This window comes from Rutidosis leptorrhynchoides, chromosome 6 (genome assembly GCF_046630445.1).
Source record: "Rutidosis leptorrhynchoides isolate AG116_Rl617_1_P2 chromosome 6, CSIRO_AGI_Rlap_v1, whole genome shotgun sequence".
Taxonomy (NCBI): domain Eukaryota; kingdom Viridiplantae; phylum Streptophyta; class Magnoliopsida; order Asterales; family Asteraceae; genus Rutidosis; species Rutidosis leptorrhynchoides.
The window spans coordinates 68991152-69002537 of NC_092338.1; the positions used below are offsets into that span (position 1 = coordinate 68991152).

The window sequence follows — 11386 nt, forward strand, 5'->3', positions numbered from 1 at the left end:
AAATCATTAAGTTAGAATATCATATAGATATATAACATGTGTTTAGTTGATTTTAAAAGTCAAGTTAGAAGGATTAACTTTTGTTTGCGAACAAGTTTAGAATTAACTAAATTATGTTCTAGTGATTACAAGTTTAAACCTTCGAATAAGGTAGTTTTATATATATGAATCGAATGATATTATGAACATCATTACTACCTCAGGTTTTGTGGATAAACCTACTGGAAATGAGAAAAATAGATCTAGCTTCAAAGGATCCTTGGATGGCTTGAAAGTTCTTGAGCAAAATCATGACACGAAAACAAGTTCAAGTAAGATTTGCACTTGAAATAAGATTGTTATAGTTATAGAAATTGAATCAAAGTTTGAATATGAGTATTACCTTGTATTAGAAAGATATCTTACTGTAAATAAGAAAGATTTCTTGAGGTTGGATGATCACTTTACAAGATTGAAAGTAAGCTAGCAAACTTGGAAGTATTCTTGATTTTATGAAACTAGAACTTATAGAATTTATGAAGAACACTTAGAACTTGAAGATAGAACTTGAGAGAGATCAATTAGATGAAGAAAATTGAAGAATGAAAGTGTTTGTAGGTGTTTTTGGTCGTTGGTATATGAATTAGATATAAAGGATGTGTAATTTTGTTTACATGTAAATAAGTCATGAATGATTACTAATATTTTTGTAATTTTATGAGATATTTCATGCTAGTTGCCAAATGATGGTTCCCACATGTGTTAGGTGACTCACATGGACTGCTAAGAGCTGATCATTGGAGTGTATATACCAATAGTACATACATCTAAAAGCTGTGTATTGTACGAGTACGAATACAGGTGCATACGAGTAGAATTGTTGATGAAACTGAACGAGGATGTAATTGTAAGCATTTTTGTTAAGTAGAAGTACTTTGATAAGTGTCTTGAAGTCTTTCAAAAGTGTATGAATACATATTAAAACACTACATGTAAATACATTTTAACTGAGTCGTTAAGTCATCGTTAGTCGTTACATGTAAATGTTGTTTTAAAACCTTTAGGTTAACGATCTTGTTAAATGTTGTTAACCCATTGTTTATTATATTTAAAGAGATGTTAAATTGTTACATTATCATGATATTATGATATGTAATATATCTTAGTATGATATATATACAGTTAAATGTCGTTACAACGATAATCGTTACGTATATGTCTCGATTCGAAATCATTAAGTTAGTAGTCTTATTTTTACATATGTAGTTCATTGTTAATACACTTAATGATATATTTACTTATCATTTAACATAATTAACCAAGTGTATCAATATCTTAATATGATTCATATGTACTTAGTAAGACGTTATAACGATAATCGTTATATATATCGTTTTCGAGTTTCTTAATTCAATAGTCTCATTTTTATGTATATAACTCATTATTAAAATACCTAATGAGATACTTACTTATCATAATATCATGTTAACTATATATATAACCATATATATGTCATCATATAGTTTTTACAAGTTTTAACGTTCGTGAATCACCGGTCAACTTGGGTGGTCAATTGTCTATATGAAACCTATTTCAATTAATCAAGTCTTAACAAGTTTAATTGCTTAACATGTTAGAAACACTTAATCATGTAAATAACAATTTCATTTAATATATATAAACATGGAAAAGTTCGGGTCACTACAACTAGAGTAGGTTGCGAGTGAAAACGTCGGTGACGATGGTGGTTGAGGGTGTGGTTTGTGGTGGCGAATGGGTAGTTTCGGGGAAAGTTAGAAGATTTTTTTTCTTTTGTGATGATGTTATACCTGTGATGAATATAATAGTAGTATAACTTGATCTACTCTTAAGAAAGTACTTAAAGAAAGGATCAATCAATATCAATCCATTATTAAAAATTGTATTGAAGACCCACCATTCACAATATAACAATATTTTATATTCAATAAAAATTTCTTGAAGACCCCATATATGATATGATTTTTGCAACATTTAAAACCCAATTTATTAATCAAAAACCTATCCATATCATAATAACGCCATATCCGAAACACCGATCATAAATTCGAGATTTTGTTATTTTATCATAGTTTCTCCATCTTTATCTTTAACATGACCTTTATAAAAGCAATTATTTACAAAGCAACTAACCCTATTCTATAATTTTAATTTATATAGACTCTAGTTGTGTCGTCTGAAATAAAAAAATCCAATCTTGCACTCAACACGTTTGCTTCAATAATGTTTTCCACACCCCTTATTTCTTAACCATAATTCGTTACAAGTAACTAAATTGCATCAAACCTCTAACTTCATACTTAATAATACCCATATCAAATATCAAATTTCAATTAAAGATCAAATCTTATTGTGAATTCTACTCAAAGATTGAATTTTTTGTGTTATACAGAATACCCATATCAAATTTTACTCAAAGATCAAATCTTTTTGTGAATTCTACTCAAAGATTGAATATTTTTGTGTTATACAGAATACCCATATCAAATTCAACCCAAAGATTGCATAGTTTTGTGTTTTAGTCACATAAAATGGTGGTGACCGCAGTCGCAACTTCGGTGGCAGCAAAGGACGAAAGGCCGAACAAGAGATGCACCGGTGGGTTTGTGGATGAGATGAGGTCTGTTGCTATGAAACTGCATACCAAAGATCAATCCAAGGAAGGCGAAAAAGAAACTCGAGGAAAACCATGGCCTAAATGGGAGCCAACTATTGATGGTTATTTGAAGTTCTTGGTGGATAGTAAATTGGTTTATGATACTCTTGACAAGATTCTTGATCAGGCTGATTTCCCTGAATGTGAGTTTTTTTTTTTTTTTTTCATTAATAAATTACCTTAAAATATGGAATTCTATTCAATTATCAGAGCAAGTTAATCATGTTGATTTAGACCCTTATACTGATATGATATTAACAGTTGTATGAATCATCAGTCAATCATACAAATAAATTACTAAATTACCAAAATCGGATAAGGACTTTGACTTGCAGGAGAACAAGGAAAATAATCACATAGTTTAGTCTCACATAGATAGGCTAGTAAGGTTGAAACTCAAGTATCTACGTGTTATGAACACGTTTCAACCAACTGATCAAGGCCAACCTGGTTCGTTTACAAACTTTTTGCACGATTTGATAATCTTTTGATTAGACCACTAAGACGACGGAAAGACAGATAACTAAAAGACGTACCGGATCTCAGTGTCACATCAGCACTTTCTCAAAAAACTGATTGTGGACATCTGATTGATAACTGAACGCCTCAGATGTACCAATAATACCTTTATTATAAACACGAAACAAAAACAAAATTAGAAAGAAAAAAGAAAAACGACCCACATACCGTCGTTTGCAAGAATCTGGAGGAAAAGCCACAAGAATAACACTATTGACGGAAGATTACATTTTGTTGTTAGTGCTTTTCGCAAATTTCATCAAATATAGATGACATGTTGTTCCACATGAACAATTGCGTATTAATAGTGTTTTAGAATACTCATGCAAATCATGATTTAATTCGAATTTTGTTGCTTCAAATCAATATATAATCATATAAAATATTGTAAAATAGTTAAAATGTAGTTTAGTTTACAAGAAAAACATCAAAATCATGAGAATTTGTGGTGTTTGTCATATAAGCTTATATGTATAACAGCACCATATTCACTTCCCCCATATATATTATGGTACTTTTAACTTGTTGCTAGAGTTTAAATAGTTTATTGTTCTGGCAATATAAAATAATGGAATCTTCAAATGTTTTCAACTCAACAATTTTCTTTATAACGTTTTTATTTTGGGCGAAACTGAACTTCCAGGAATATCTGTCTCTACTTTTTTGCATGTTAATGTTTCCGTTTTTGAAATGCAGATGCTGAATTTAGAAACACAGGACTCGAAAGGGCGCTAAATCTGGCTAAAGACTTGGAATGGTTCAAAGAACAGGGTCATATTATACCTGAACCTTTATCACCCGGGCTTGATTACTCACTTTATATAGAAGAATTGTCGAAGAACGATCCACAAGCATTCATCTGCCACTTCTATAATACATATTTCGCACACACTGCAGGTGGTCGAATGATTGGAAGAAAGGTTAGATTACAAATTACAAATTACAAATTACAAATTACAAATATATAGAAAGAAAAAGAAATATTACACTCATGAATTGTACTTGCATTTAGCTTATTTTCCTTTTATATTTTATGCAGGTGGCTGCAAAGATCTTGAATGGGAAAGAACTGGAGTTTTACAAATGGGATGGTGATCTTACTCTGCTATTGCAGGATGTTAGGGAGAAGTTAAACAGGGTTGCTCAGGTAAATCCAAAATTAGATTTAAATTTAATATTTTATCTACTTGAAAAGTCACAACCTTTTTCAACTTTGATGCCTGCAACATGCTTTAAACCCATTGTTGTCGAAACCTGTAGATGTTAGATACATGACATATATGATTTTTTGAATTTGAATCTCAGTAGTACACCATGTTTGACCTTGAAAGTCAAAGAGTATGTTTCTACTATGATTTAATGCGTATTTTATGCTTGAACCAGAACTGGACTAGAGATGAGAAGGACCATTGTCTGAAAGAAACTGAGATATCGTTCAAATTCAATGGCGACATTCTCTGCTTGATCTTGGCATGATCATGAATGAAGCTCGAAAATCGTTGCTTTTGATGATCTGTGGTTGTGTAAAGAATACCTTCTGAATGCTTATCTGTATATATTCCTTTACTTGTATAAAGCTCTAAATAACTTGATGACAAGAAATTGTACCTTTTTAACTTGTAAAAATTAAATGAAGCTGAATTAACAAAACCCAAAGGTAATATTCACATTACCGATATAGGAAACTTATTTAAAATAATAAAAATAAATACTTAGATAAATACTTTAACATATATCAGTATAAATGAATAGTACATTGAATTATCTTGCAGTTTGCTCAACTGGAAACTAGCAAAAGCAACAACATTCATGTAGAATAGAACTGATTCAATATATATGATTATTGCTGATTCAAATTCTTAGAAGAAGCAACAATCATGTTTTTGAATTTCTATATAAAAGATAAAAATGAGGAGATACTTGGTTTTTATTTATCAAATGAGCTCATGAACCCACCCCTAAAACCGGCTCCATTGTAACCACCACCTCTGCATAAATGTGTATGCAATACAGTGATACATATTCAAAAAGAATTTTAGTTTTTGTTGAAATGATTTGCAATTTAAAGATGTTAAAATTTTTGATCAATTAGTTGATGAAAATAATGGATTTTATTAAATCCAGTCATGTGTATAGTAATATAGAGGATTTGAGAAAAGCCTTTTTCCAGAGTAGTAATGACTGAACCCAGAGCAAGGTAGAGGTGTACGTGACGGTTGGTCTGCATTCTGTAATTTCTGCTCTGGAATTTTTCAAATATACGTCTGGTTTGAAGCATTACCTGCAGAGTTAACACAAGCCACCGGCTTTATATTGTCCATCGAAGTGATCTTTAGAGTTGACTCCTTTCCCTTCACATTGTGTACATTGTATAGCACCTGATTTGCATTGAAGGATAAATATTCATCTTTGAAAAAGTTAATACAAAACTGTAACTCAACAACTCCCAAAGTTTCCCGTTTTACTTTTTATACAAATAGTAATGTCTTCTTTCCTATAAAGCTATAACCAAAGTTGTAAAATTCGCTAGTTGGGACAAGTCAGTCGGGACCTTGTAGGGATTAATTGGCCAAGTCGGAGCCTAGTCAAGACTAGTTGGACGTTGACCAACTTTGACATTGACTTTATTTGACTGAATAAATCCGACTTTGGCCAATCAAATTGGACTTTTGACAACTTTGACCTAACATATCGGCCAAATCGGAGACTAATCGGCGACTAGTCGGACCATTTCAATATCCTGAGTAGTGGGGGACTAGTGGGCATAGTCGAGGGACTTTTACAACCATTTAAGGAGTATAACAGAAGAAAAAGTTGCATGAAAAAGCATACCATTTCCATCACAATTGGCACAAACAAGGCTATTTGTGTTGGTGTCACTATTTGTGCTAGCACAACCATGATGAGAATCCACTTGAAGTTTCAAAGTAAGCTTAACTGAAAAACATAATATAGGTTCCACAGTGTCAACCAATTTAAGGTACCCTTCTTGTTAGACACTACACTAGATCAAGTTATCTCTCTCTAAAATAACTTCTTAAAATTGACACCTTTAAAAGTTCTAATAATTATTCTAAAAGATCAATCACTAAGTGGTTAATAGGAACTCTAACATGCTCTCTGCCTTACAATTGGAGTAAATGTCCTACAATTTGAAGGTTTCAGAGTTGTTATTTGCAAATAGATACGTTGTCATATGAAAAAGTTCACTTTATGATTCCGCAAGTTTTAAATTTGTAATCTCTGCATTCAAAATAGAAGTGAAGATTTTAAGTTTCTTATCTCATAATAAACGATGAAGAATCATACTTACATAGTTTTCAATATTCATAAATTTTACTACATTTTGCTCACCCAGCCAATATTGAACCTAGAAGTTAATTAAGTAGATAAAAATATAAGGATACAAGGGTCACAACCAATATTAATTCTTAGTCTGAAATGGCTTAATAAATACTTACGATTTTAGGTAACTGGGAAAAATGGACAAACCATCCCAAGGTAATGGGAATAATGGACAAACCATTCCAAGGTAGCCCTATGGTTGGGGCCCTCACATCCTTACAAGAGGTCTCGGATTTGAATCTTGGGGTGGTCAGGGAAGGGTTGGAAACAGTCAGGGAGTATTCCTGATGGCCTGCGTACACTAGAGTATTGGGTCAGATTACACGCACTTCCCAGTTAACCCGAACAGAGAAAACCTTACAACTTTGGGAACAATGGACGAATATATAACTCTAGCTATTTGTTACTTACTAAACAAGAATAAACATGTTAGTAGTTGTGCATAAATTAAGGGAAATGTGAGCATACTTTGACTAAATAAAGAAGTCTCACCTTAGCTTCCAACCCTTGAATCTTTGAATTTCAAAGATTCACTAGTCACCCAGATCACCTTTAGAAAAACAGGACTACCACTAATTAACCTTAAAAAATTACCATCTAGTTATTAGTACCCACAAGACACAGAAACATCCACATAGATTACATATTATTATATAATTATATGAACATATAATAAGAATAAAAGTGTGAAGAATGATACCTGGTTTGCTTGGAGAGTAGAAGGAAGAAAGAGGAGTAGAACACAATGAATTGGTCATTTAATTATGTTAATAAAACTTCAAGATTTTGATAATGGGTATGAAAAAAAGAATGTGGGTTTTAGAGAGGCTTCTTTTTCCTAATTTTTGTTTCTTTTTCGAAAAACATATAAATTTAAACAAGATAAGCCCCTTTCATAATTGAGAGGGTATGAAATTATGAACAGTTGTGTACCAATTTTGCCCCTTTTGAGCTTTAAGAAGATATTTTGTTCTATTTGTTATGTTATTTGTGGTGCAAGTATCATGTTATAATATTTTTAAACCAAATTTTAAAAATCTACATCAACTCATCTCCAAATCTCGACCATTAACGACATCAAACTTGCTCTATATAAAGTCATACCAAGAAAAATTCTTTTACCGATACTAGAGAAACTCAACGATCTACTAGTAAATGGAAAAATGGATGGTAATTTTAAACGGGTCGCAACATGTTCAGATCAAAAGAATTGGACCAGCCGACCCACATACACTCTTTTTTCGTATCTGAATCTTATAGTAACTAGAAGAAATACTACAAATTTAAAGTTTTACACGAAGAATATGTAACCTCTTTAATCAGAACATTACTTTCAATCGCATACAATATGCTATCTCAGTTAGCATGACAGCTAATAGTTTTGCCATACAACAAATATTGAAAGCTATCTTTTTACCATATCAAGTATGCTACTAATATATATTAAAAATACATTTGGAGGCCCCAAAGATTTTGATGTTCCTGCGCGATCACAATTTTCCAGTTGCCCCCGTCCTGATTGGATTTATAAAAGACTGTCTTTGCTTTGGCTTCTTAGTGGGAAAAAAAAGTTGTTCGATAACTAATCAATCGTCTATTTAGTACAGTGAGCATCTGTACCTTGTTGCACACAATGAGTGTAACCAAGGCCATGAAGGTAATCCCTAATTTCCTTTGAACTGGTGTTGCTAGCTTGCAAAAGTCTTTCATCTTCTTCATAGATCAAATATGGAGCTTCACCTTTTTTCCTAGAAAGCAAATTTTTCGCTCCTTTTAGAACGTGATATTCCCAACCCTGAACATCTACTTTCACAAGCAACACACGCTCGTTATCTGGAATCACTTTATCAAGCGGAATCGATCTTACTTGAAGTTCAACTTCTTCATTTGATTTAAAAGCCAATTTCGCACCAGTAGCTGATACTGCACTGTTATCCAGCCGTCCAACCAACTATAACAAATCCAAAACCAAATGATTAATATTACAACAGAAATTATATATTCACTTTAATCCGAAAATAAATTTCATATGAGAGTTTAGCAGTGTGCCAGGAAATAAATGATGTGATCCGTTACCATAACGATCAGTGACAGATTCATATGTACCATGAGCCCATCTAATCGGTTTTAGTTTGGTTGCAGCTACTCTTAAACTGTGACTATTTGACCACACACAATGACAAAAACCGCAATAATCATATACTCGTTTACAGAACACATTGCCGCTCTAAGAAACAGCATTAGTCACTTGATCTACCTACAACCATAATTACTAAAAATACTAAAAAGAAACCCACTGAAGATCACTGATATATAGTGAATCAAAACATACCCAGAAAGATTTATACATAAATTAACAATCTTTTTACACTAAAGTTACAAAATTTTCAATTTATGTACGGAGTAACATGTCAGCAACGAACTAACCTTGTGAAATGTAATATTTCCAACATGATCAGATGTAGCAGCTTCAAAAACATTGACCAAATTATCAACTCTATTAAAATATATCCCATTACAAATACTCTGCAAATTCTCAAAAACCGGTTCAAACGAAAAAACCCGAAACCCCATAACTGCAGCTGCAAATGTAGCCATTCCAACATTAGCTCCCACATCAACAAAAATACCCGTTTTACCCTCACTCTTCATCTTCTCCAAAATGTCCTGAACTGTAACAGAAATATCAGGTCGTCTAAATAACTTCCCTTTCAGGATCCGAACAATATTCTTGTGGGGTTTATCGGGTAATGACCCGAAATCTGATAATGAATAGATAAATGGGTATTTGACACCTTCAACTTGGTTTGCAATAATTGGGTGGGGTTGAGGTGATTTGTAGCAATCAAATGGTTGGATTAATGAATTAGTGAACTTAACTGGGGTTTTTAAATTAGGGTTAGGGTTTGATGAGGTGGTAGTGAGGTAGAAGAAACAGAGGATGATGAAGGAAGTGGAGAAGAGAAGAAATAGGGTTTTTGGAGTGGTGATTTTGACGGGTTTATCTTTTCTCCAAGCATTTGCCATTGTAAATATGGAATTTGAATTGGGTACTTAGGGTTTGTATGATAATTTGAAGGATCTAAGTTGCAGGGATGGAAAGATTGGATCTTGAGTGAGTGTGAACTTTTCTTGATTCGGAGGGATTGAATGGTAATATAGATGGAATACGGTGTATTATTATTATTTTTTTTTCTTTTTTTTTACGAGTAACCCTACTAGGAACGGGCATATTGCCCCCTGCAGCGGGTAAACCCCGGATAAACGGCAAGCCAATCCTCCACCGCTACCAGGTAAAGCATCCTCAGGCTATTGGTCTCTTAAGTTCGCCCCAAGCGTTTGAAGTGCCTTGAAGGGAATCGAACTCGTGACCACACCTTCATTGAAAGTGTTGGTGGCCATCTAAACTATGCCGGGATGGTTAACAGAATTTAATAAGAAAAAAAAAAAAAAAAAAAAAACCGTGTAGTATTTCTTGCTTATGCACAAAGTACAATTCTCAAATCTCAAACCTATATCATAAGCCTATAGATTCAAATGAACTTGAACTAGAGGTCTTCCATTTTCTAAATTTGTTTATGACATTTCTTAGATTGATTACAAACTTAACTATTGTTTTATGTAATTATTATATTATATTATATATTATATTATATTATTATATTATATTTATACCTACATACTAAAACGCGTGCCGAATTTCGTCATTTCAATTACTTTGGATCGTCGTTTCGAGTTTGCGTTCACACGACAAACGGCCCCTCAAATTCGGCTCAATTTACACAACGGTCCCTCAACTTTACACTTTTTCAGGGGTAGAAAGCGTAAATATATAATTTTATTAAAATAAAAGAAACTAATTCCACCCGAAATTTTAACGGGCTCTATCTTCTCGCTAGGTGCGAGTTAAATTTTTCCGAAATCAACGTTTAACTCGAAAAAAAAACTAACACAACAGAACTAACTACGCGCGAAACGAACATCGTTAAAAAAATACTAAATATTTCGGGCTATATTTCATACATATACATACACATACAACAAACAACTCAACCTATTAGATATATTAGGTACCAAACAACATATATTCAAATTCGACCGCGCGTTGAATACAACCGCAGCAAGGCGCGGTCGAATTTTTTTCTAGTTTTGATTATTTATAATTATTTGAATTTTTGAAGTTAGAGATGACTCTGATGTGAAATTATTCTGAGAGTTTTTTATTGAGATGATTGTGGCATCGGTGTGTGTGGCATCAGTGTGTGATACTGTGATAGTGTCATTATTGTTAAACATATTATTTATTCATATTACTTTAGCACACGTATTATGTTTGTTGGACTTAGCCCTGTAGTCATTGTAATGCACGAGATCAATCAATATAAGGCCATTTATATCAATGCGTTTAGATGTAAGCGTTAGATGACTTCAAAATATTTGACGGAAAGTAACATAATCATAATCAACGGGGAGTCATTTAGGGTGCGTTTGTTTGCCTCTTAATGGAATGGTTCAGTGCTGAATGATGAACCATTCAGCATTCAGTGAGTTTGTTTCTGACCTCTGAATGACATATGGTGCTGAATGGTTCAGAATTCAGTGCTGAATCATTCAGAAATGAAACGCTCTCTTAACCATTAAGAGCCTAAATTTTCTGTAATATTCTCCTCAAATCCTATCCTGAACACTTAACTAACAAATATATTGAATATTTTATTCATGTTACACTTTGATAAGGTAATTTTACTCAGTTTGTATCGTTCATTCTAAATGATCATCAAACAGCTTATTTTCATTCAGAACAAACTTTATTCAGAGGCTTTGAATCATTCAGATTCTGAACCATTC

General features: G+C 32.7%; 3 protein-coding genes across 4 annotated transcripts; 1 reads left to right on the forward strand and 2 right to left on the reverse strand.

Moving 5' to 3' along the window:
• The first annotated feature begins 2184 nt into the window (after positions 1-2184).
• On the forward strand, positions 2185-4843 carry LOC139851792 (heme oxygenase 1, chloroplastic-like). Its single transcript, XM_071840962.1, has 5 exons — positions 2185-2284; positions 2492-2817; positions 3890-4113; positions 4233-4340; positions 4577-4843. Exons 2-5 carry the CDS (start codon positions 2550-2552, stop codon positions 4667-4669), a joined length of 693 nt encoding a protein of 230 aa, XP_071697063.1. The 5' UTR covers positions 2185-2284; positions 2492-2549; the 3' UTR covers positions 4670-4843.
• LOC139851794 (protein BUNDLE SHEATH DEFECTIVE 2, chloroplastic-like) lies at positions 3699-7389 on the reverse strand. 2 transcript variants are annotated; one of them, XM_071840964.1, is made up of 4 exons: positions 7239-7389; positions 6026-6130; positions 5475-5571; positions 3699-5181 (listed from the first exon to the last, which is right to left on the reverse strand). In XM_071840964.1, the coding sequence occupies exons 1-3, from the start codon at positions 7294-7296 to the stop codon at positions 5483-5485; spliced, it is 252 nt and encodes an 83-aa protein (XP_071697065.1). In that variant the 5' UTR covers positions 7297-7389; the 3' UTR covers positions 3699-5181; positions 5475-5482. The 2 variants fall into 2 exon arrangements, with proteins under 2 accessions (XP_071697065.1, XP_071697064.1); XM_071840963.1 differs by lacking the exon at positions 3699-5181 and having other exon boundaries at positions 5405-5571.
• A 451-nt stretch (positions 7390-7840) lies between these two features.
• Positions 7841-9652, reverse strand: LOC139855384 (uncharacterized). Its single transcript, XM_071844600.1, has 2 exons — positions 8966-9652; positions 7841-8489 (listed from the first exon to the last, which is right to left on the reverse strand). Exons 1-2 carry the CDS (start codon positions 9563-9565, stop codon positions 8133-8135), a joined length of 957 nt encoding a protein of 318 aa, XP_071700701.1. The 5' UTR covers positions 9566-9652; the 3' UTR covers positions 7841-8132.
• Between the last annotated feature and the right edge of the window lie 1734 nt (positions 9653-11386).

Coding starts and splice junctions, on each gene's coding strand:
- LOC139851792 (XM_071840962.1), top strand. CDS start 2,550: ATGGTGGTGACCGCAGTCGCAACTTCGGTGGCAGCAAAGGACGAAAGG. Junction 2,818..3,889: donor TCAGGCTGATTTCCCTGAAT/GTGAGTTTTTTT, acceptor TTTGAAATGCAG/ATGCTGAATTTAGAAACACA. Junction 4,114..4,232: donor GTCGAATGATTGGAAGAAAG/GTTAGATTACAA, acceptor TATTTTATGCAG/GTGGCTGCAAAGATCTTGAA.
- LOC139851794 (XM_071840964.1), bottom strand. CDS start 7,296: ATGACCAATTCATTGTGTTCTACTCCTCTTTCTTCCTTCTACTCTCCA. Junction 6,131..7,238: donor CTACTCTCCAAGCAAACCAG/GTATCATTCTTC, acceptor TATGTTTTTCAG/TTAAGCTTACTTTGAAACTT. Junction 5,572..6,025: donor TGCCAATTGTGATGGAAATG/GTATGCTTTTTC, acceptor AATGCAAATCAG/GTGCTATACAATGTACACAA.
- LOC139855384 (XM_071844600.1), bottom strand. CDS start 9,565: ATGGCAAATGCTTGGAGAAAAGATAAACCCGTCAAAATCACCACTCCA. Junction 8,490..8,965: donor GAAATATTACATTTCACAAG/GTTAGTTCGTTG, acceptor GATTTGTTATAG/TTGGTTGGACGGCTGGATAA.